The sequence below is a fragment of the Cucumis melo genome, chromosome 2 (assembly GCF_025177605.1).
Source record: "Cucumis melo cultivar AY chromosome 2, USDA_Cmelo_AY_1.0, whole genome shotgun sequence".
NCBI classification, from domain to species: Eukaryota; Viridiplantae; Streptophyta; class Magnoliopsida; order Cucurbitales; family Cucurbitaceae; genus Cucumis; species Cucumis melo.
Window position 1 is genome coordinate 3234829 of NC_066858.1, and position 25045 is coordinate 3259873.

A 25045-nucleotide genomic window follows, 5' to 3' on the forward strand; every position below is an offset into this window, starting at 1 on the left:
GTAATTGCAAAAGAGAATATATGTATCTATATAAAAAAGAAAAGATAGATTAATGAATAAAACATGATTAGAAAAAATACTAAAAGAACGAATAAGTAAAATCTTAATTGGAATAAAATATTTTAATGAGAATTTAATATTATAAAAATTGTTAATAAGATAATGTAAAATCTAAAATGATGATATATCATAAATTAAAACTAAAACGAAGATAAACAAACCTTTGATTTTTATCGAATAATTCTTTGAAAAGTCCTTATAAATCAAATCAAATATGACATGAGCTTACCAATTCAAGATTCAAAATGAGCACAGAAAAAAATCTAGCATCTTTATCTTTTAAATTCCTTACTTTTCACGACGATGTTATGATTTTACTATGTATTTCTACCCTAAATTGAGAGAAGGTAGATGAATCACATTTATCCAAAACAATAGTTATCGGATCATACTAGGGTACAATTTGGGAATTATAAAAGTAGACGTGATGTTGTGCATGCTTTCATCAAAAATCTTATTATTTTCGTTTTTTACTACTACTCTACCATTTGAGTAGTGTGGACCATCCACTTAATTAGATTCAAATTAACCTAAATTTTACTTTTAAAGTATCATTTGGTCAATGTATCATTCATTAATTGAAGTATTGTAATTTTATAATACTAAATAAATAGTTATATATCAACCTTTCAACTTTGAGATATTTTTAAAATTCCCTTCACATTAAACAATACTGATTAGAATGTTAGAGACTTGAATTATAAAACTTTTCACATGACCTAAAAATTGGGCAAAAGAAACGTTTAATGACTTGCATTTTGGATGAATTTATCAAAATGTATTTGCACGTTACTCTTGCTCGTCTCGCTTCTCTTCTTTTTTCACTCATAAGTCACTACTCTTTATTTTTCTGTTGCTCAGTCTTAGTTTCGCGCTCTCTCAATCTTGGTATCTCTTGTTCTCTCTTCGTTTTCTTTCTCACAAAATCACTTCTCTCTATTGCTCTTGCTTAGTTGATCGTGTTGGAACTATTCACACCGGAAAGAAGACCACGTGTAGAGGAAGAAAAAAAAGAGGGAGATAGACGAGGCAACACTAGAGAAGAAGAGATGAAAGAAAAAGGCGAGAAAAGTAGGACAATATCGTAACTTTGTAGTCATGACATCAACAAAAGAACATTTTGTGGACCTTAAATTAGTTTTTCTTTTTTTTTCTTTTACAATTTTCTCTTGAATTCCCACAAGTTCAACTAAAAAAAAGTAAGTTGAACTTTATCGTAAATTTTGAAGTTTGTATCTAAAAATCTTTGAACTTTAAGATGAGTTTGATGCATCAATAAATTTTCATCTTTTGTGTCAATTAAACTTTAAACTTAAAAATATCCGATAGACATTTGAACTTTTATTTTTATTGAGTAAACGAATTTTGAAAAAGTCAAATAGTAACAAAAAAATTGAAAAGTCAATGATCTACCAGACATTTTGAAAGTTTATCGACCAAATTCACACAACTTTAAAAGTTCAAAGAGTTCGTTTGATCACCGAATGACCTGAGGGCTTAAGTTGATGAATGAAACAAAATTTAATATCATATCAACACTTTAAGGTTTGCATTCCCTTTCACTTGTGGTCTTAAAATATGTAGAAGACCGAATAAGTAAAAATCACCAGTAATTTGAGAGGAAATAACATTATGAATTTGTTGAATATTAGAGTTGTAATTAACCTAAAAGATTTAGCTAATGAATGAAAGAAAATTTAACATTATATCAGCACTTTCACCAACTTAATAGATACTTCTAAAATTCAGACAACAAATCAACACAAACCTGAAGTTTTGGAACTAAACTTAGTAATTTAACCCGAAAAACATGTGATATGTGTGTATCTTCGGACTTCAGCTATAGGCATAGCCTTTGCCTGTTCATGGACTGCATACTCAGGAACATAAATTACATACATTAGCTAAAACAAAAGGCTCTCCTAACATCCAAACATTTGAAGGTTGAGATAACTCTACAAAATATTTTCGTGATGAACTGTAGAAAAGAAAAGAGATTATTGAACAAAAAGTTAAAAGTTTCAGTGATTATTATTGCAGAAAATTGTGTATATGTTTTTTAATGAGAACAGGAGCATCCAGTTTCACTTATACCTTCAGAAGCCAACTTATAACTCTGGTCCCAAATGTTTGCTGGTGTTGCTTCAGCATGAGGAACATGACGAGGATGTTTCTCTCTCTTGTCCCCTTGAATTTGTTTCAATGCATGTTTAAGGCTCGGCAATAAGGCCTCCATGCACTCTGCTGCGGCATTGGGATTTCCGGGCATGTTGATAATCTGAAGAAGAATAACATGAGAGAGAGATGTCATTGTCGTGTACTCAAAGATAACTAGTGGCAGATCTAGAACTTCTATGTTAAAAGAAGTAAATTTTCGTGTTAATATAATTTAGAATGCATTGCTGAATTGTTGAGTTGTCTACGAGGAGACTGGTTGCAGCAGAAAAGCTGCCAGAATGAAGCTGATGACGAGGAAGAGAGTATTAGAAACTTTTTATGAGCCAAATGAAGTGGACAGATGGTGAAAATCAATTTGAAAGATTGTTACTTGTTATTAAGAAGAAATCAGGGATCAAATTCGTTTAAATCAACGATAGAAGCGTGGTTTGTTCTTCCAAATGGGTTAGCAATTTCTCTCAAGACGATAGCAAATAATGGTTTGAGTAAAGATGGCTGATTCCCTTTCCGATGGTTGGCAAATATTGTTTGCCACCTCCATTTCGAGATAAAAAGCTGTTATTTTCATCACTAAAGAATATTTGGTTGAAAGGATGTAGAGAATCGTCACAAGAGTGAATAGGTTGGGAACGGAGATCTAGCAAAACCGCATCATGGTGACTTATGGGGATTCCTTCCATCCTAAGGCACCAGTCTTGTACTGCCATGTGTCATGCTTGTTCAGTGGGATATTTGGCTGGAAAGAAACCAGGATCTTAAAGCAATAGTCTATTGATTGGGATATATTGTAGGATTTTCTGGGCTTATATTGGCCTACTATTTCTCCTTTTTTATGTAATGTGATTCTATACTTACTAACACTGATTGGGGTACATTTTCGTGTTCTAGTGGCTTATCACTTCTTCATTGAAAAGTGGTCGTTTACTCAGAAAAAAGCTAAATAGAAATATGAAAAGAAAATTGTTGGCATTACCAGGGTTGATCCTCTAATCCCAGCTGCAGATCGTGAGAGCACAGCGAATGGTGTAACCTATCACAACAGATTCAGATTAGAAGAGGAATCACAATTACTGTGCAAAATAAAGGTATGATAGAAGAACCATCAGACAACAATATGCAGCAGAGACTAAATATCTACCTTAAGGCTCTCTTGCATCATAACATATAATAGACCAGGGGTCTCTTTATGCAATAATGGCTTGGTTGCTTCAGGCGTCACATCTCTTGGTGAAAATCCAGTTCCACCTAGACGGAGATTAATTTTTAACAAAAAGAGAAATATAAAGGGAACTGGACAAAAAATTGCATGTCCTGAGTGGGGAAGATTGAATTTGGTGAGTATTACCAAGTGTAAGAATAAGATCGACTTCGTCAATGTCACACCATTTCACAAGAACGTCCTGAATTTTACTGACATCATCTGAGACAACGGCTGTTGCCACAATATTGACCCCTCCTAGTTTTTCTGATGAGGCTTGAACAATTGAAACGGCCCTTGGTCCACTATATGAAAGAAACAAATATTTTGTCAAGGCCTTAATGCCCAACGGTGAAAGCACAGAAATTTCAAGAATTTCACTTGCATACAAGTTTCACTAAGAAAACATTTGGAGCAAGAAGTGCAGTTAAATTTAGATAGTTGTTCAGTTGCAGGCCCTATAGTATAAGAGGTCTTTTTTTTTTTCTTTTTGAGAAACGTAGTATAAGAGGTTAATAAGCTACGAAATTTTAAAGTCACCAATTGAGCCAAAAGCTTAAACTAATGGGTAAGGGTATATTTAATTACATATCACTAACACTCCCCCTCACTTGTGCGTTCGAAATATTTTGTAAGGCCAAATAAGTGCAAATCAACTTTAACTAGAGAGGAAACAACAATACAAGAGTTTGAACATAGGACTTCTTTGGTAACCTAGCTATGATACCAGCTTAAATCATCGATTGACCCAAAAGTTTAAACTAGTGAGTAAGAGTAAAGTTAATTATATATTATTAATAAAATGATAAACTTTAGTCGTAAGTCCATAAACTTCTTGGGCAAAACAAAAGGTGGACTCCACTCCACTCTAAACTCCTACTTCTAGAACCAAACATATCCAAGCATTTTTTTTAAACAATAATAGTAATATTTTATTAGGTCGCCTAGAAAACTCAAGAACAACAAAGAGTACAATACACATTAAAGGTAGAAAATTATACTGCAATATCAAAAGAAGTTACAATATAAGATAGTCTTTCAAGAGGGCTATTCTCTTCCAAAATTCCAACACTGGAATTTCTACTAAAATCTTCAAACCTTGCTCCCAACTCCTCCCTCTATTTATAACTAAAATTCTTATAAACTCCCTAGCCACTTACTAATATCTTGTCCATAAACATACTAATAATCCTAATGTAACATAACTAGGGGTCTTACATATTTCTTGACAGACCTGAAAACTTTAATTTGGTAATATCGCCCAAGCAGTTCATGTGCGTGTTTTTTTTAACAAGAAACAAGTCTCTTCATCAAGATAATGGTATGAGACTAATGCTCAAAGTACAGATCCCGTCTCTGGTCATCCTCTCCCAATCCCTTTGAGGAAAAAGGAAGCGCTCTCAAAGACAGACTTGGCCAAGTAAATCTCCTACGTCCAAAGACTGGCCAGCAGGCGATCTTCCTCAGCTGAATCTGGTCAATGGCTGCATTGAACTATCCCCACTCGTACTGAGCACCACTTCATAAACCTACTAAGTCAAACTGTACAAATGAATCCTCTCCATTGTGGCAGGAGGATGGGCAAGAAACACCAATGGTCCAACAAGGAAAAGTACATTCCATTTCTTGTTGATAGAATGGGAGAAAGCCCTCTCTTTTTCTTTTTCATAAGAAAAAGACATTTCATTAATAAAATGAAATAAGGGAAACCCCAACCTAAAGGTGATTACAAAAAGAGCGTCAATTGGCAACTAATAAGATTGATGAGCTAAAGTTTTTAAAAGGGTGCTCAATTTTGCACCAATAAAAAGCCATGGCCAATACCATATCAAAAGAAGAACTAAAAGATGAAAAAAACGCCTATTATGCTTGCCTCATAAAGTCCAAAAGAAAGTTCGAAGAACAGCCAACCAAATAACCTTCTTGCAACCAGTAAACAGGTGACCCACCATAAGAGAGTTGAGGATGTCCAAAAATGTCATTGGACAAAGCAATAGACCAACCAAAATCCTCCAAAATGAGATCCCAAAATTGTCGAGCAAAAGGACAATGAATAAAAAGATGAGCAAGAGATTCAACATTAGCACAACACATAATACACCAAGAAGGAAAAAGAAACATATAAGGCATACGACACCGAAGATGATTGGCAGTGTTTATAGCTTTATGACTAAGCTTCCAAAAATTTTAATTTTCTTTGGGAAGTGATCCATCCAAATGATCGAATAAAAATCCCTTTCAAAAGGCTCAAGAGCACCTCTCAAGTCATCAATCATAGATTTTATAGTAAACATAGATGGGGATTCAATAGTCCATCTCCAAGAATCAGGCACCATACAAAATCTGCTAGAAGACAAAATAGTAGACAGATACCCATTCCTAAATTTCATGATCAATAAAATTACGTCTAAAGTGCAAGTCCCAAGTCTCAAAATCAGCAAGTCACGCTTTAGCAACAGAAATATCAGGTGTACAAGAGAGACGAAACAAACAAGGAAAAGTCACAGAGAGAATACCACAATCAAGCCATCGATTTCCAAAAAGACATAGTGTCACTTGTACCAATACAATGTTGAGTCCTAGAAAATACAAGGTCGACAGTATGACGAAAGGAGCTCCACGGGGACTTTGATGACCTAACAATAGTTGGCCAAACACAAAAGGGATAATAGTACTTAGCCACAATGAGCTGACACCACAAAGCATCCTGCTCATATGAAAACCTCCAGATCCACTTCGCCAAAAGGGCAGAATTTTGATGACGAAAATTACCAATACCAAGACCACCAAGAAGCTTAGGGCGCTAACTAGTTATCCAGTTAACGTTATTACCATTTTCATCACATGAACCATCCCAAAAAGTCACGAATCAGTTTCTCCAAACAATTAATCACATCATTAGGGGCATGAAAAAGAGAAAGGTAATAAGAAGGCAAGCTTGAAACGGTGGCTTGAATAAGTGTATGATGACCACCCTCAGAGACGTAGGTATTTCCAATTACAGAGTTTTTGTTGGAATTTCTCAATAATTGGTTGCCAGAAAATTATCGATTTAGAGTTCCCACCAAGGGGAAGGCCAAGATAAGAAGCTGGCCATTGTCCCTTCTTACACCCATAAGCAGTCACCATCAAATCCAGATCATCATCAGAGATATAAATGCCAAGGAGCTCACTTTTAGAGAGATAAACCAAAAGCTTCTTCAAAGACATGAATAACCTCAAACAAGCATGTAAGGGCAGTGCGATCAGCAGTGGAAAAGAGCAAAGTGTTGTCAACAATTTGCAAGAGATTCAGGATAAAACTCAAAGCACCAATGGGGTGAGTTGCTATCAAATTTTAGATAGACTATGGTCCAACAGACAACTTAAGCAATCGGCAACCAATACAAAAAGAAAAGGAGAAAGAGGATCACCTTGTCTAATGCCGCGAGTAGGGTTAATTTTACCATGAAGTCTACCATTAATAATAATGAAAAAAAATTGCACTAGAGACACATCCGTGAATCCAATTACGCCAAACCCATCGAAAGCCTTTAGCCTAGAGAATTTCATCTAAAAAGTCCCAACCGACCGTATCAAAAGCTTTTACAAGATCAAGTTTAATAATCATACCTTTCTTGGTTTCATGAAGCCAATCATCCACCAATTCGTTAGCCATAAGGGATGCATCCAGAATTTGTCTATTTTCAACAAAAGCAAGCTGATTTAAAGCAATGGTAGATGGAAGAACCAGTTTCAATCGATTCGATAAGACCCGAGCAATAAACTTGTAAGCACACGGGATGAGGCTGATCGGCCAATAATCGAAGACCATTCTAGCATCCAATTTCATTGGAATGAGACAAATATAGGTTTGGTTAGAAAGGAAGTGATAATTCCGGAGTAAAAAAAATCATGGACCATATTCATAATGTCATCTTTTAAAGTAGTCTATAAAAAATTTAAAAATTCGGCTGTAAATCCATCAGGACCGGAAGACTTATTAGCACCAAGAGAAGAGATGGCCAAGAAAACCTCCTCTTCAGAAATCAGGCGTTCAAGATCAGAGCATTATTATTCAAAATCGGATTCCAATTCACATTTATGTTGGAAAGTGAGAACCAGCCTTCTTAGTAAAGAGATTTGTGTAGAAATTTTAAAATTCAGATTCAATATTGTCCTTAGTTAATACGTTTCTGGAGAGAATTTCAGAAATCAAACTTTTCCTTTTAGGGGCAGCAACAATACGGTGAAAAAACGAGTGTTTTCATCCCCCTCCATGAACCATTTAAGTTTACAACGTAGCCGCCATTGGATGTGCTTCTGAGTAGTTAATTATTCAATTGTTTTCCAATGAACGACTTGTGGATAATTGTTCTGCAGAAAGTTGAGTCTGTTGCCTATATTATCCAACTCTTGGAGTTGAGAGATAAGGAATGGTAATTTAGTAGCCTCTCTACGTTATTCCACAGATGAAGGAACATTTTTAATGCTTTGAGCTTCATCGTCCATTCATGTCCAGGCCAACCAGAAATCCTATTGTTTGTCCACCAAGTTTCCACAAGTGGCCGGAAGGATGGAGTAGAGAGCCAGAAGTTCTCAAATCTGAAGGGCATGGACCCCAATCAATATCACCTGCAATCATAGCGAGGAAAATGATCCGAAGTGACACGATCTAATCGGTGAACCTAAAAGGATCCAAATTTAGTAGCACAAAAGTCAGTAACCAAAAAACGATCAGTTAAGGAGGCATATTAGGTACTCCATATCTGGACCAATTGTAGGTTACATTTTTCAGAGGCACATTCCCCAAATGATAATTAGCAATCCATTGGTTGAAAAGCCGCATGTTATTTGTAACAGATTGATCATGCATGAGAAAGCCCTTTCTCTTCAATGGCTTTGACAACCATTTCATCCCAAAAAAGAAAAAAAAAACATTTTTTAAAAATAGAAAATTGCTACTAGAGGATCCAATCCAATCACATCAGTCACCAAGCACTAGTGCAATGAGGACTCTGTATACATGTCGTCTTATAAGTTAAAGGGGAAGAAAACAACAAGCCAACTAAACTTGATAGTTGCCATAAAAATTGAGAAATATTGAGAGCCCATCTCTACTTCAATTAGTTTGACCCATGTGAACATCTAGGTTTTATGCTTAATGGAGTTGATGTATTTCCAAAGGACCAGCTTTAATGTTATACAAATGATACATATTAATGCATCTTTAAAAGAGAACATTTCTAATTATAGCCTTCTGAGAGAGCTCTCTTTCTCACACAATCTAATGTAAGGTGACATTCCAAAATTACACCTATCCCTGTCCTCGCTAACTCCCTATATTAATAACGAACTCGCCTAAACAAACTGCCAAGTAATTATAATTGTCCCTCTACTAAAATCTTAATAACATTCCCAATACTTCCCCAAGTAAAAATCTAGCGAAACAAGACCAACAATACAGGCAAAACTTAAAAGAATAAGAAAATGGAAACCCATTTGTTCAATACTCGGAATTATAATTATTCCTCTATTAATATCTTAATAACATTCCCAATATTTCCCCAAGTAATAATCTAGCGAAACAAGACCAACAATACAGGCAAAACTTTCAAGAATAAGAAAATGGAAACCCGTTTGTCCAATACTCGGAGTCCTAGATTATCTCGTAGATGTTGTGGCAAAGCATTTAATATTTTCCTTTTCCCTTCTAAACGAGGAAAAATACAATAACAGCTTTGCTCATTTTTATTTAGCATCAATATAGTGACCTCTAAGAAACGAACATTCAAAGAGGAGTATCCAGATGCAAATTATTTAAGACACTGGATTTCCTAAGCAATAAATAAAAATAAAAATAATATATATAAACAAATTGGAATGACGAAGGGTTGAATCTCAGTGGATCGTGGCAGCAAGGCCACTGAGAATATATATATAAAAGAAAAAAAAATAACAACAACAGACACTGTCACCAACTTCTATGTCAAATAATTACATGATACCTTTTTTCAGATGTAAGGACTTAGTATCGCTGCAGAACAATTACCATTTATACAAAATTGAATGAGGGAACACATATATTAAATCACTCTTCTATCTTAAAAAAAATTAGTTAATAAAAGAATTAATGCAATATTACCAAATGTATGTCGAGAATTAAGGCAATATTACCAAATGTATGGGTTTTCGACATAAGAAAATGTGAGTACTAAAGGAATATGGAAGTATTTCGGAAATATTAGTTCCCCCACGAAAACCTAGGTTTCTTTCAGTTGGCGCTCTTTAGTAAGACCAAGGTTTTTTTGAGGCTATGTAGCACGAACCCTCTATATCAAGCAAAGTGTTGGTGTTAGATACTCCAGACCAAGATGCCAAATTATGAGTCTAATACTAATATGGGAAAAAAGAGCATGCGGTAATAAAAGGACATGTTAGCATAAATTTTGACAATAATAATTAATAATTATAATTAAAAACAAAAAAAGCAAGCCCCAACCCATTTATTCTGAGAACAATTTTAAAGTCCCACCTAATAATAATTTAAGACGAGAAAAAAAAAAGTAAAAAGGACATTAAAAGTTCAAAAAAAAAAAAAAAAAGTGAAAACCCTAACTACCCTTCTTCCCTTCCTTCTATGCAATTCACAAAGGAGTTTGGAAATAGCAGCAACCACCACCGCCAATCTTGTTCACCACCAATGCCAATGCTTTATATGTTTGATTTAAATATATGTTATATCCGAAAAAATTGTGTTTCCAATGTGCCCGTGTACTAATTTCTTTAGAAATTAACGTTTTGTTGTGTCCCATCATATCCATGTTTTTGCTTCTCAGTTTTGAAGAGTTCTTTGGGAAGTTTTTAGTAGGATTTTTGAATTGAAAGCTCAAAGCATATGATTCCTAAGAACAAGACAATCTGCCAAGGTGCAGCCAAAAGAGGATTCCTAATCCGTCTAGCAAAAGAACCAATATAGAACACTGAGACAAAAGAATCGCCAACAAGGAGGAAAAATGATTGTGAAATGTAATACCTTCGATCAGGTCCAGCCCCAGATGCAACAGTATCGCTCACCGTAAGAATAGCTACTTTAGACCCAATATCTTGAACCTCACTGCTAATTTTTTTGGATATATTATTTTTCAGAGAGACTGTTGAATCAAATGACAAGGAGTTGGCAGAACCAGCAATACTGCTTATATCAGAAATCACAATAGCCGACACAGAAGTTCCAGCAGGTATAGGATTTCCTGTTGGTGGCAATTCTAGCAAAGCATTGGCAGATTTCAAATTCAAAAGTCTGCTGCTCACCTGATGACCAGTACTCTCCGCGGAGAAACTGATCCAAACAGTAATGTCAAATGAATACATATAAAGGATATTCAAGAAAGTTAAAATGCAACAGAGAGAGACAAGTTGCAATGGGTCCTATTGAGTGTAGATAGAACAATGAATCAGATTTACCCCAACTACTTACCCAGGATTTCCTGACCCGTCATTATCTTTCCACTTGACAATTGCACAATGAAACAGTGGTCGAATAGGATCTGACTTTATTGGCTCTGAAAGACGTACTCGCACTCTGAATTTATAGAGAAACACAGGCAAACAAGTATAAAAGAATTAAAAGGGATACGGTAAAAAATGAAAGAGAAGGACAAGATTTGATTTTTCAGCTACCTTAGAAGATGAGGATTTTCCCATCCACCAAGTCGGCGGATGGCAGGGACTACAAATAGTTGGAAACAAACTAAAGAGCTCACAGGATTTCCAGGCAACCCAAATGCAAGAATCTGATTTGATTCCCTTTTTTCTGTGTTATCTGGTTTGATCTCTACAAAAGTCACGGGTTTTCCTGGCCTCATGAAAACCTGAAAAGACATCAATTCCATGACCAAAACTACAAAGAACTGGAACAACCGAGTGAAAGCATTTCAAGAACCATTTGCATACCGCACTAAAATATACAACCCCTTTCTTAGCAAGTAATGGCTTGACATAATCCCTATCTCCCATTGAAACACCACCAGAAGTCAGAAGGATGTTAGCTCCAGCAGAAAAAGCATTTTCCAAGATCTTCTCAAGCTCGCCTTCATCATCTCTAGCAATACCAAGGTCGATAATTTTGCATTGGTGTTGAACAGCAGCAGCAAGTAACATAGCACGGTTTGAATCCCTAATCTACACAATTTTTTAACAAATAAAAATTTTATAAAACAAAATAACATACATTAACTCATCAAATGAGAAGCTGAATAATGAGAGAGTATGTGACTAAATACCTCACAATGTACAATATGGAATTATTTTATCAGGTAAAACATCAAACTTGAAAAAGTAACTAGATGGGTATGAAAGCTGAGTGATACACAAATGCCAATATACAAGGGACAGCAAAGTAATGTTCCATAATACCTGCCCACGACCCAGACATTCAGTCTGTGGCTCTACAAGTTCATCCCCTGTAGAAAGAACAGCAACTACTGGAGTAGGATAGACCTACAAGACAACGGTAAAAGTAAATCAGAAAGGAGATGGATGAGAGAATACATGACTAAAAACAAAATATATTGGAAATTATAATACCTTTACTGTCATGACACCCACAGTAGCAAGCAGGCCAATTTCTGAAGAACCTATTTTATCACCAGCTTTTAAGACAAGAGCATCCTTCTCGATATCACATCCCTGGGAATGCAGTGTCATCAGCTATTAAATTTTAAATAGTAAATAAAGCCACAAGTCTAATAACCAAGTCTAGTATAAGCCATGCCCACAAGACTTGAATAAAAAAACATCATTTTTTAGTAAAGATATTTGCATCGATATGGCCCCGTACCTAACAAAAAGTGAAAAATAGTAGGAAAGTAAAAAACTACTGTTTAAATTCCTCTGAATAGTATAGGACGTGTGAGGTAATAATAAAAAAATAATGGAGAGTCTAGATACATCAAATCTCCCACATTGAATAAATTGCATCTAAGCTTCAGTCCTCATGGAACATAGTTCTCACTATATTAAGATTTTAACAAGCACAAAAATTCATGTTCAAACAGAAATCTATCCAAAAATATGGCCTAATAACATATTAACCTAGATCCGCGTTTACCAACATACCATAGCCCAAAGAGAAAAAGGCAGATAAACAAACAAATAAATGATTGACTTCATGAACCAAACTGTGATTTAAAGTCTTGCTGCCTCCGTTCATAAGCCTCCTAAAGATCCGATCACGGGATAACCATTACAGGTCAAAAAAGGTGGTGTAGAATCTGGTTGAAGTACTACAATATTTTTCTTCTTAAGAAATGCTTTAAAATATTTTCCAACTTGAATTGGATGAACAAAAGAGCATCCTTGTACAAATGGAACATTTATTTATTTAATTATCAAGAATAGCATTGCAGTCTACGTTGGTAACTTTATCCCTATAAATAATCATTTGGATTGGACTCGGTGAACCAAACTAACCCAAATTTAGAGATCAAAATGTTAAAAGCGGTAAAAAAAAATAAACACCGAGTTACGTGGAAATCCGAATAACAAGAGAAAAACCACAATTTGGCTTTCTTATTAATTTATCATATTAACAAAGGATAAAAAGGGAAAAATAAATAGACAACAAGTTTATGATAAAAAAATAAAAATAAATAAAAAATGAAAGAAAATTAGGGTAAATTCTTCCTCGGGCCAAGCCCACTAATTCTAACACTCCCCTCAAGTTGGGACGTAAATATCACTAAGGCTCAACTTGCTAACGCATGAGTCAAAAGTTTTGTCTAAGAAGTCCTTTGTTGAGAACATCAGCAACCTATTGACTCGAGGGGATGTAAGGAATGCATATGCTACCATTGTCCAGTCTTTCTTTAATGAAGTGTCGATCAATCTCCACATGTCTAATTCTATCATGTTGAACTGGATTGTTGGCAATGCTAATAATTGCCTTATCATCGCAAAATAATTTCATCGTCACCTCACAGTCCTAATGAAGATCAGATAAAACTTTCTAAAGCCAAATTTTCTCACATATCCCCAAACTCATGGCCTATACTCAGCTTCAGCAATGCTTCTAGCCACAACCCCTTGCTTCTTACTCCTCCAGGTTACGAGATTGCCCCATACAAAGGTACAATAACTTGAGGTGGATTTCTTGTCAATAACGGACCTTTCCCAGTCAAAATCAGTATAAGCCTCAATAGCTCTCCTGTCAGCCTCCTGAACATCAACCCTTTACCAGGAGTTGTTTTTTAAGTACCTCGGGACTCTGTTAACTGCCTCCATTTGTTCCTCAGAGGGAGCCTACATGAACTGACTAACGGTACTTACAGCATAGAAGATATCATGTCTAATATGTGACAAGTAAATCAACTTTCCACAAGGCCTTGATATTTTTCTTTTTCAATTGGAACTATATCACTTGAATTTCCCAGTTTACAATTGAATTCAATAGGAGTATCAGCAAGACGACATCCCAGCATACCTGTCTCAATCAACAAATCAAGGGTACACTTCCTCTGAGAAACAGAGATATCTTCTTTTGATCTAGCTACCTTAATCCCAAGGAAATACTTCAAATTCCCCAAGTCTTTAATTTCAAACTCATCACCCATCTTCTTTTTCAGTTAAATGATTTCAGCGGTATCATCCCCAATTAAAACTATGTCTTCAACATAAACAATCGACACGGCGATCTTCCTAGTTTTGGAGTCTTTTGTAAACAAGGTGTGATCTGAATACCTTAAAACGTACCTTTGGAACTTGACAAAGGTATTAAACCTATCAAACCATGCTCTCGTTGACTGTTTTAGCTCATACAAGGATTTCTAAAGTTTACAAACTCAATGATCAAATTGGGGTGGGGGCCTCATATAGACTTCTTCTTCCAAGTCTTCATTCAAGAATGCATTCTTAACATCAAGCTGATATAAAGGCCAGTCTTCATTCATAGCAACAAATAACAGGACTCTAACGGTATTTAGTTTTGCAACTGAAAAAAAAAGTTTCAAAATAATCGACACCATAAGTCTGAGAAAACCCTTTTGCAACTAGTCTGGCCTTGTATCTGTCAAGAGTTCCATCTGCCTTGTATTTGAGTGTGAACACCTATTTACATCCCACAGTTTTATGTCCCTTAAGAAGAGTACAGATCTCCCAAGTCTTATTCTTTTCAAGAGCTCTCATCTCTTCCATAACAGCAATTTTCCACTCAGGGCACTCTAAAGCAAGCAATGTGCATAGTTTTAAGTATCACAGTAGAGTCAAGGTTGGCTGCAAAGGCTTTGAACTGTGAAGAAAAACTCTCATAGAAAACATAGTTACAAATTGGGTGTTTCGTGTAGAACTTGGTACCTTTTCTTAGCGCAATGGAGATGTGAAGAGACGGATCACACTCGTCAAGATTATCTAAATGATCATGTTCAGTCTCATTACCAACGGTCTATGCTTTGAACTCAGTCTCATCAACCCTGTCCTTTTCTCCCATATCTTCAGGAACAACAATATCGAACCTGTCATTCTCACTCATTTTACTATCAACACATGAGTCAAAAGGATTAGTCATACCTTGATCTTGTGGAGGTTTAGAGTCTTGAATCAGAGCCAGCAGATCAGCAGGGGACCCAATTTCCTTTCAGAGATTCCTCCTATAGTAAGTTTTCTAGGGAACTTGGTTTGTAGGTAGGACCATGGGATGAGGATCGAGGTTAGATAAGGTAATAGGGATAGGACTGGTAGACCCTAAGGGACAGTTAGACTTTTCACTCACTCTCTTCCCCAGAAGGTGGCTAACGAGAAAGAAAGGCTAATTCTCATGAAAGGAGATATCCATAGTGAAAAAGTATTTACAGCAAGGAGGCTGGAAATATACATAGCCCCGCTAATGAAGGGGATACCCAACAAACACATATGACTAAGCCCAAAGGGTGAACTTGGTTTCGATAGGGCCAAAGTTGTGAACATAGGTTGTACACCCAAACACAGGAAGGGAAACCTCAAAAGTAAGGTCGGTGGAGGGATACGACTCCTTGAAACAATCTAAGGGCATCTGGAGATGGAGGACACGAGAGAGAGCATCCTACTGATGAGATAAGCTGCAATAAGAACATCTCCCCACAGATAAGAAGGCAAGAAAGTAGACAGCATAAGGGAATGAACTACTTCCAAAAGATGACGTTTTTTCCGCTCGGCAGCCCATGTAGACACCGAGTTACACGGAAACCCGAGTACCGAGAGAAACCAAGATCTGATTTTCTTATTAATTTCTCATATTAACAAAAGATACAAAGGGGAAAATAAATAGACGATAAGCTTATGATAAAAAAGGAAAGGAAATTAAGGTAAATCCTTCTTTAGGCCAAGCCCACTAATTCTAACAAAAAGAAATACAATCTGTCTATATTATGATAATAAAATTACTAATACATTTATTTTTCTGATTACATTCCCCTCATTGAGATTATTTTACTCTCCAATAATTCTTAGAAAATAATTGGCTCAAATACTTGAAGTTTAGTCTTTCATAATGTAAAAATATATGAATAGATCTCTGAAGTAGTGATTTCACATTTATTTTTTGAAACAGAAACAAGTCTTTTTATTAATGATAATGAGACTAAAGTTCAAAATACAAGAGTATTATACCAAAAGTAAAAAGAACTAAGGGAAAACACAAGCTAAAACTTAAACAAAGACTATACTCGGGCAACATAAATATGATGAAAATCTAAAAATAAACCCGAACAGAAAATAACGAGCTAATCAAAGCCACTCAAAGACAATACATCAGTAGAAAGCTAGATACAAAGCAAAACTTCAACTCTCTCAAAATTAGCCACTCGAATCTAAGATCTTACACACCCAAAGCTTCAAGATGAAAGAAGAAAGATAAAGCTAAGAAGATGCAACCAGCTGCATCAAAACTGTTGCCAATGCAATCCAATGCCTAGAGGAACTTGAAGCAGTCTACCGGACCATAAAATCTTGCTAGCACTGCCTTCAACGCATCACTCCAATTGTCAAAGAGAAATCTACTTTAGCAATGTCAAATTCTGAAAAAACCTTCACCCCACCTTGTAAGAATGCCCCTGAAACTCTTTAAAGCATCCAACAAAAGTCCAACGAACATCTTTTGAGCTCTAGATGCTTAGAAGTTGCTCTTCTAGATTCTTGAATTAGTACAATGTCCGAATTAATTTCTTTAGTAATCTTTTAATATCAGCCACCTTGATTTTTGTCCAAGTCCTCACGTGATCCAATAGCTAATCTTCATTTTTCAACCTAAAGGATATCCAGTGAATGACCTGTTTTCCTTTGGATTAGAAAACCCTAAACCCTAAACCCTAAACCCTAAGCTTGCAATGATCCAAGCCCATAATAAAGACCAAAATTATATTGTCGCCGGTTTCATTTCCAAGACCCACCTCTAGGCACATTTTTCTGCTCTCCCATTTTTGGAACTCACCTCCCACTCCATCTACAGAATGATGGGCCTCCAATGTTTTATTTAGACTAAGTTAAAGCCCAATTTAAATAGTAAAACCCAAGATTTTAGGACTTATTTCTTTTGCTCTAACCCTCTTTCCTATCCATTTATGCCATTCATTAGCACCATCATGTAGGCAGCACCTTCTTCTTCCTCTTCACACGATTTACCCCTATTCCAGACCACCTTCTCGGGCCACCGTAGACTGGCAACTGTCGACGTCTTCTTTCTCCACCGCAACCAGCAATTTTCTGCTTCTTTGCGCAGCAGTTTTTTCTTCACTCGAGTCTTCATTTCGGGCCTCACCGATAATCCTCGCCAACCTTCCTCTATAATTTCTTCTTGATCACTCTTCACCAACCTCTTTACCTTCGCTGTATAACCATTGCAACCACATTTTCCTCAATTCTTTTACGGATTCAGCAACTTCTTCACAAAATCTGTCGATTTATGAATCTGGAAAACACCGATCTGCTCCAAATAGACACGAATCCAAATCAATCCAGCTAAACACAGGTACTTCAATCTTCTTGAATTTGCAACGATTGTTCGCGTTTTCATCCCATTCAGACTTGTTCGTTTTACCTTCTACCTTGATTTCCTTCAATGTTGTACCTCCACCTTCAATGATACTCTCAATCGTCGATCCTATGCTTGACGATCCTTCCATTCCTCCAGAGATTGTCGAATTGTTCTTCGCTATTCCTTTGATGCATTTTAGCAACAGTTGTTGTTGTTTTTACCATTGGATGCCCAGACTTTCAATGCTTTTTGCCAAGTATAACAAGTTTTCTTCGGTCGCCGGCAACTTGTGCATCTCCACTCGTATCCCCAATATTTCCTAATCAACGATCTCCAGCCTCTCTTCGACGTTTTGTGCCATTCGCTATCATTTTCCCAGGTAAAAACACTATGATACCAATTTAATAGAACACCAAGAAGATGTGTTCTGATTTGATTGAAAATACTTCAAAGTTTACAAGAAGAATCGATGAATTAACAATTCTGAATTGAGAATTACACAAAACTATGGACCAAAAGTAAATGCTACCCTCTCTACCTATCCTCTCTCTCAAGGAAGAGTGCAGAAAAACTAACCACAAACTGATTCCCCTCTTCTTCCCTCTCCAACTTCTTATTAATAACCACTACCATATGTAACTGCCTAAATATCTAATCACCCTTATACCCCTAGCCCTATACCAATCTAGGTATCTAATAGACTCTTCATTGAAGTCTTTTGGATCTTTATGAGAAGTTGTCTGAAAAGTGCAATGTATTCCTTTCACGTTTCGTTTATCAAACTTTAAAAAGAAAACAAATTAAAAAGAGAGGTCAAAATAACTCAAATCAACCTGACCCAAATACCACAGAGGCGATCTAGTCCAAATACCATAGAGGTTATCTAACCCAAATATCATGAGGTTGGATCCATCATCAAACTAAAGGTTGTGTGGATTAAATATTACACTTCAATCACCTATTGAACTGGGTCCAAAACATCTATGAATCAGATCAATTAACCTTCCAGATGAAATTCAAGTGGAAATCTGGAACTCAGCTGGAAGGAAAATATCTTGTCAAGAATACTTGGAACGTGTTGAACATTTGTAAATCATGGCAGGTTGATTCAACAAGCATTCAATCCAATATCCTACAATATTGTGCAGAGGTTGATGTTCTTTCCTTCATTTTGTTATAGATCCCCAGTGAGGAACCTTCCTTCATTTATATAATTAATAACCACTACCTCCTGAAATGCTTTCCTTCTCTCTTCTTATGAGAAAACTGCGAAAGGGCTTCATTGAAGGAGTACAATGTTGATGCCCATGAAAAAGTTGGGGTTTCAATTTACAGATTTCGAGGGCATACCCACGCTTGTATATGGCTTCATCGAAGGAGTAAATTATGTTGATAACATTTTTTTCTTTTCCTTTCTCTTTTCCTTTTTCTTTTTCTTTTTTTATAGGAAACAATAACCATTTATAGATAATATGAATGGGATACAAAAGAAGTTCCTGTCAGGAAATTATTACAATAAGCATCTCCATTGAACAGTGGTGGTAGTTAGAGTATAAATTCAAAGAGGGAGAGAAAACTTCCTCCAAATAATAGCTAAAAGAAAAATAGATTCACCAAAATGACTTCACCCATAAATGATATTCGTCAATCTGGAATTGTCTAATGAATTTGTTACCTCTTTGGTTTAACTGAACTCCTCAAACAATCAACAAACTCAATAAAAAGAAAACAGAGAAGGAATAGTTATTACTTCTACTTTTCTGTAAACTAACTTTTCCTCCATTGTATCTTCCATCAAAAGCAATACTAAAAGATAAAGCCCCTACTGAAAATTACACTGAAAGATATTTCCACCCTTTCACTGGGAGATGGAAGAGAAACTAAACAGAGAAAGAATGGTTCCTTCCCTTCTCTGTAAACTAACTTTTCTCTATTGTATCTTTCATCCAAAGCAATACTTAAAGATAAAGCCTCCATTGAAAATGATAATGGAGGACATTTCTACCCTTTTAGTGGGAGATGGAAGAGGAATTCATTTCCTTTCCATGATAACTCTGGTGTTCAAAGTTTCTGCAATTGTGAATAAATTGTTGAAAAGAAGCACTGCTTTTCAATAGATAGTTGAACGTGCAAAATAATAGGGAAAGATAACTAAGGGAGCATAGAAAAAGCTTGCCAATCAGTATCTACGGAAGACTGTAGAGAAACTATTTTACAAGAAGTTGATGAAAGGCTGCACCAAAAAGAGCTCACTCGACACCCCTTAAGCCTTATTGCCGAAAAGATCACACCATATCTGTCATTCTCTATTGTATTCTTTAGTTTTTAAAGGAAATTCTTTACTTTCAAATCTAGAAAAACAATTGCATGTATTACTACATTTTTTTTGTTCCGGTGCTTCAGTAATTACTGTCCGTTGGAATTTTTTGTGTTGATATTCTATGAAGGAAAATTTTCTTGCCTAACAAAGTAATTGTCATTGTGGTAGAACCTTTCAACAAAATAGTGCTTAATTTATTATTTAATTATAAGAAGAAAAAAAAGAAAAAAAAAAGTAATGAACTAATACCACGGGGCGGATATCAGCACCCTTCCTGGCTTTCACTTTTATTTTAACACGCTTGGATTCAATTTTTTCGGTGTCCTCAACTTGAACTACCGCATCAGCACCATCAGGTATTGGTCCTTAAAAATGTAACAACAAGAATGAATCGGAATTACAGAAGGTGAATAAAAAGTTGCAATAAGGAAAAAGAAGAAAACATAACACAAGCACCTTTTCTTGAAAAAAATGACACATTGCAAAATTCATCCCTGAAGTATGACGGTAGTTGCAATTACACCCTCAAACTTTCAGTAGTAAAAATTGAGCCCTGGAACTTATATAAGTGTTAAAATTGGAACTTAAAGCTTATGATGGCAGTTGAAATTGGACCCCCAAATGATAAAAATCGAACCCTCAAATTCATATAACTGCTACAATTTCTACAATTATGCAAGTTCAAGGGTTCAATTTTAACATGTGTATAAGTTCAAGAACTCAATTTTTACAATTAGAAGTTTGAGGATAAATTGCTACTACCACCACCATACTTTAGGGGTGGTTTTTGCAATTTGCTCAAAATAAATTCATATAATTGCTAAAATTTCTACAATTATGCAAGTTTGAGGGTTCAGTTTTAACACTTGTATAAGTTCAAGCACTCAATTTTTACCATTGCAAGTTTGAGGATAAATTGCTACTCCCACCACCAAATTTTAGGGGTGGTTTTTGCAATTTGCTCAAAAAAATTATAGGATCAATCTTAATTCAAATTGAAAAAGTTCACACAACTATAGATTGGATTTCATCACTCCAACTCTCAGAAAAACAACCTGAAGGCCGTAAAGACAAGATGAATCCACACCAAAAAAGGAGGAGTTGAACAAAATACCTTCAAAGTTGATGAGAATGATAGAAATATTACAAATATTTGTGAGGAGCACTCAAGTTGAAGGTCAAACACTATACACAGACGCAAAAATTAACAGAAAAATCATACTGATCTAAAAATATTCAAGAGTTTCTTTCTTTTGAAAGAAGCCATGGAGAGCCGAGAGCCCAAGACCACACTCAACCATGGAAACCTGGATTTATCCTTAAACTACCAGCCGGAGAACCATTTAGAAAGGTCATCTTCCACCACAAGGGGCAAGACAAACTCAAATGGTTCAGAGATAAAATTCCACCCTCGCAAGAATAGAAGACAAAGCAAACTGCAGTGTGTAAAGAGGACGTTAGGGGTCCCTTCATTCTTGAAACATAATGGGCAGATTTAGGGAGTGTAAAAACTGGATTTCTTCTCTACACTTTGAGGGGGTATTTCGGTTGTCAAACTGCTGACCAGATAAAGAATTTGATCTTCTTGGGGCTATGGCCCTCCCAAATTTCCTCATCACTCCAAGTATAATGATGATGGGCTTGAACATTTTGGATCAAATCCTTACCTCATTGCTCCACACAAGACCTAAAGACCAAAAATCATCCCAAATAAAGTCATGTTTGTCCATGTCCTTTTCCACAGACTAAAAGTTCACTTCTAGGCTCCAACTTGCAAAGTGGCGATGGATAGAGAAAAAACATCTAGGTTTCTTCCTAAAAATTAACCATCAGTTTATCCAAAAAGTTAATTTCCTGTGCAGAGAAGCTCAACAGCCATTTGAGTAAAAGGGTTGTGTTATTTTTAACTTTAGCAATTCCTCCAAAGGTAGACCATAAAATTCAGTGGAGGCAACAAATTTGTTCCAGCTAACAAAGTGCTAAGTACCATCCTTATCAACTCCCTCCAAGGCAGACCTTGAATACTTCAGTCATCAAAAAGCTTAGAAAAGCAATTATCTCGTGAAGTTGGTGAAAATATCAATTATTCTCCATTCAAAGTTCACTTGTAATGATACTATCGGTACATCAACAAGAACTCCTTTCAGAATTTTCATCAAGAAAAGGTGATTAACTACACTACTTAATCAGTAGATGCTCTATCAAATGCGAATACCAAATCTTTTACGAATTATATTGAGCAAATATGTGATGTAATCTACCAAAAAATATACTCCTAGCATAAGTCCTATTCACCATATGCTAACTACAAAATGGAAACTTGTTTATGATTCAAATATGATCAGAAAAGCACCTCCAGTGGTTACATAGGCAACGGTTCCTGGAGTAACTGTCACACCAACTCCATCATTCCCAGCTCTAGATTCTATAATCACCGGATACTCCCCAGGCCCATCTGAAGCAACCACTGCATAGCCATCCTACAAAGAGAGATTACGTGAGCGTTATGAATCTAGGCATTACAGTTGAATCAGAATTTCCCAAAGTAGACGTTAATTTATAACATAATTGCTTCCTCAGAAAGCAAAGCAAGAGAGAAAATCCACTGAAAGATAATGATGTAGTAGGATTGTAGTAAATTAGAATATCTTGGTGAAACTTTTAATTGATTAGGACTAGCATTATTTCATCGGTTTACTAGGATTAGAATTAGTTTCCTTAGTTTAGTTAGATTGACTTGATTAATTAAGATTAGGACTAATTTGTTTTCCGCTACATCAATTAATCTATCAGCTCCACTAAAACCAAGAACCAACTAGCAAAGGCAACTTCTGACAAGCATGTTGAGGCATTTTGTCGTATTATTTGTCCTAAGGCGGTGGAAGACTTGAATCATATGCTCTGGCGCAACAACTTGGCGAGTGGTGTTTGGGGTTCCTCCTTCCAGACGTTTGGTATGGCGAGCACTCACATTAGAGACATTGGAGCTATGATCGAGGAGCTCCTCGGTCAGTTTTTTGGGAAAAAAGAAAAAAAAAGGTCGGTTCCCTTCGCTTGCTGAAGTCACTGCAGTTTTATGGGTTTTATGCGGTAAGTGGAAGGAATAGGGTGTTTAGGGAGTACACACGAATTCTAGGGAGCTTCAGTCCCTTTGTTAATTTCATGTTTTCCTTTGAGCTTTAACTTCGAAGACCTTTTGCAATCATTCTCTATACATGATTTCACATAGTTAGAGCCCCTTCTTGTAAAGAGCGTCCCTTTCATTTCATTTTTCCTCGATGAAAGCCACTACTTTGGTATTAAAAATAACAATAATAATCTGAAGACATCATTTCATTTCTTTCGATCAAAAACCAAAAAACAATGAACCCCACAAAGCAAAGTCCACCAGCTACACACAGAGCAACCAAATTTTCTTCCGGCCAACTAAGGAAACGACCAATCCTGAACAAAAATTAAGCTCACTATAGTGTGAAAGTACCTTAATGGAGGCTGGATAAGGGGGCAAAGGGTCAGAAGCGCGAATGTCTTGAGCCAAGACCTTCCCAATAGCATCGTGAAGAGAGACGACGATAGGGGGGAGGCATTGAGCGACTTCCAGCACAGTTTTAAGAGCTTCATCTGGGGAAATCATGGCGGTGGACTTGACACAAGAGTGGTCCGCCATTGGAATGCTGTTGGATTAGATGAAGAGAATAATGGAGGAAAGACAATCAGGGTTTTATAGGATTCAATTGAGAGTGATCGAGGAATTTGTGGCAGTTGAAACTTGACTCTTCAGCTCGTGGAAGAGTGACGATGATCGATGAGAAAAACAGGAAAACATTGTAATTTGGAACTTTGGAGCCATAAAAATTTGGAAAATTTCAAAGGAAAAAATACCTCTATCAAATGATTAATCTACATCAATATTTGGAATGGATAATATATGACACTAATGCTAATTAGTTCCTGCTATCGGTGGCGGATCTAGAAAATATATTGACGGGCTGAAGAAAAATATGAAAAATAAATTACATAGGTAAAATTTGAACGGGGTGGAAGGGACTGACAATCACAGTAACCACTAAGCTAATAGTAAATATTAATTAGCTTTCTTTATATATATTATATAATAGCAATAAAATTGAGAGGGGGCTCGAGCCCCCCTCGCCTATGCTAGATCCGTCGGTGCTGCTATCCTCCATTTGGATGTAATAAATATATAAATATTTTGTTAATATTTATAGAAAATTTGTATTTTATTTATAATAGATCAGATTCCATTTATAATAGACATTAATATGTATGAATGTATTAGTAACAACATATAAGTTTAGTTGATAGAATTTAAAAAATTTATATATTTTATAGATATTTTAGTTTATTCGAAAATGTCTCGTATTTATAAATAGTTTGAATCATTTTTTTTATATTTAAAAACTCCTAAGATTGAATTACAGAAATGTCTTTTTAACTTTTTAATTATCCGAAAAAATGTTTTCGGTATTTACAAAATATCCTTAAACTTTAAAAATAATAATAATAAATACTTTTTGTGGATATCCTCATTTTCTTCGTAAAATTTTTAAACTTTTAACTTACACTGATTTTCTCAATGTTTAAAATTTAATTTAAAACATAAAATTTCACTAAATTTCAAAATCAAAAATCTCCTTTCAAAATATGGAACCATTGTGGATTTATTTTTTATCTTTGTACAATTTTTTTTTTTATTTTTCTGCTTTATTTATTGTATTTTTTTTATAATTGGATATAAGTCTGCAGTTTCGTTTATTTATTTGTTTTAAAATTAATTGTGGATATTTTTGTCACAGACCATTAATAATTTTCATAAAAAACTAACTGCTCACACGAGATTTCTGGAGAAATTTGATTTGATTTGATCATCTGATTCTCCCTCGGCTGGATGCTCTCGCTTGATTTTAGGATGCTTACGCTTGATTTTAGGAAGCGAAACACGTGACGTTCTTGAAGTTCTTGAAGTTGGAACTTCAATCAAGGATGGAAACGAAAAAGTTGGAACTTCAATCTTGAACTTCAATCAAGGATGATCGACTTCAGGAGTTGAAGATGCTTCTATCTCTTAGAGAATTTTCTCTAGGGTTTCTGAGTCAAAAATTTCCAACCCAGAACTCCTCTATTTATAGAGTTCCTTGGTGGGCTTTTATGGACTTTAGCCTGTTATGGTCCATGAACCATACCCATGGGCTTAATCACATGGATTTGGGTTTTTATGGAGCATGTTCTGGTCCATGGACCATACCCATGGGCTCAATAACATGGATTTGGGTTATATTTTATT

The 25045-nt window shown here is 35.7% G+C and overlaps 1 protein-coding gene across 3 annotated transcripts; it reads right to left on the bottom strand.

Moving 5' to 3' along the window:
• Positions 1-1834: 1834 nt before the first annotated feature.
• Positions 1835-23617, bottom strand: LOC103492442 (molybdopterin biosynthesis protein CNX1). 3 transcript variants are annotated; one of them, XM_017045509.2, is made up of 14 exons: positions 23222-23584; positions 22094-22220; positions 19990-20105; positions 12005-12106; positions 11834-11917; positions 11372-11599; positions 11099-11289; positions 10896-11000; positions 10452-10757; positions 3584-3741; positions 3377-3483; positions 3212-3268; positions 2155-2338; positions 1835-2038 (listed from the first exon to the last, which is right to left on the bottom strand). In XM_017045509.2, exons 1-14 carry the CDS (start codon positions 23405-23407, stop codon positions 2016-2018), a joined length of 1974 nt encoding a protein of 657 aa, XP_016900998.1. In that variant the 5' UTR covers positions 23408-23584; the 3' UTR covers positions 1835-2015. The 3 variants fall into 3 exon arrangements, with proteins under 3 accessions (XP_016900998.1, XP_008451034.1, XP_050937380.1); XM_008452812.3 differs by having other exon boundaries at positions 1835-2338; positions 23222-23617; XM_051081423.1 differs by lacking the exons at positions 19990-20105; positions 23222-23584 and having other exon boundaries at positions 1835-2338.
• Between the last annotated feature and the right edge of the window lie 1428 nt (positions 23618-25045).

Excerpts from the sequence above, each read along its gene's own strand:
- LOC103492442 (XM_008452812.3), bottom strand. The coding sequence starts at position 23,407 with ATGGCGGACCACTCTTGTGTCAAGTCCACCGCCATGATTTCCCCAGAT. Across the intron at positions 20,106-22,093 it reads TGCCTATGTAACCACTGGAG|GACCAATACCTGATGGTGCT; the intron begins GTGCTTTTCTGA and ends TACATTTTTAAG. Across the intron at positions 10,758-10,895 it reads GACGGGTCAGGAAATCCTGG|TTTCTCCGCGGAGAGTACTG; the intron begins GTAAGTAGTTGG and ends TGTTTGGATCAG.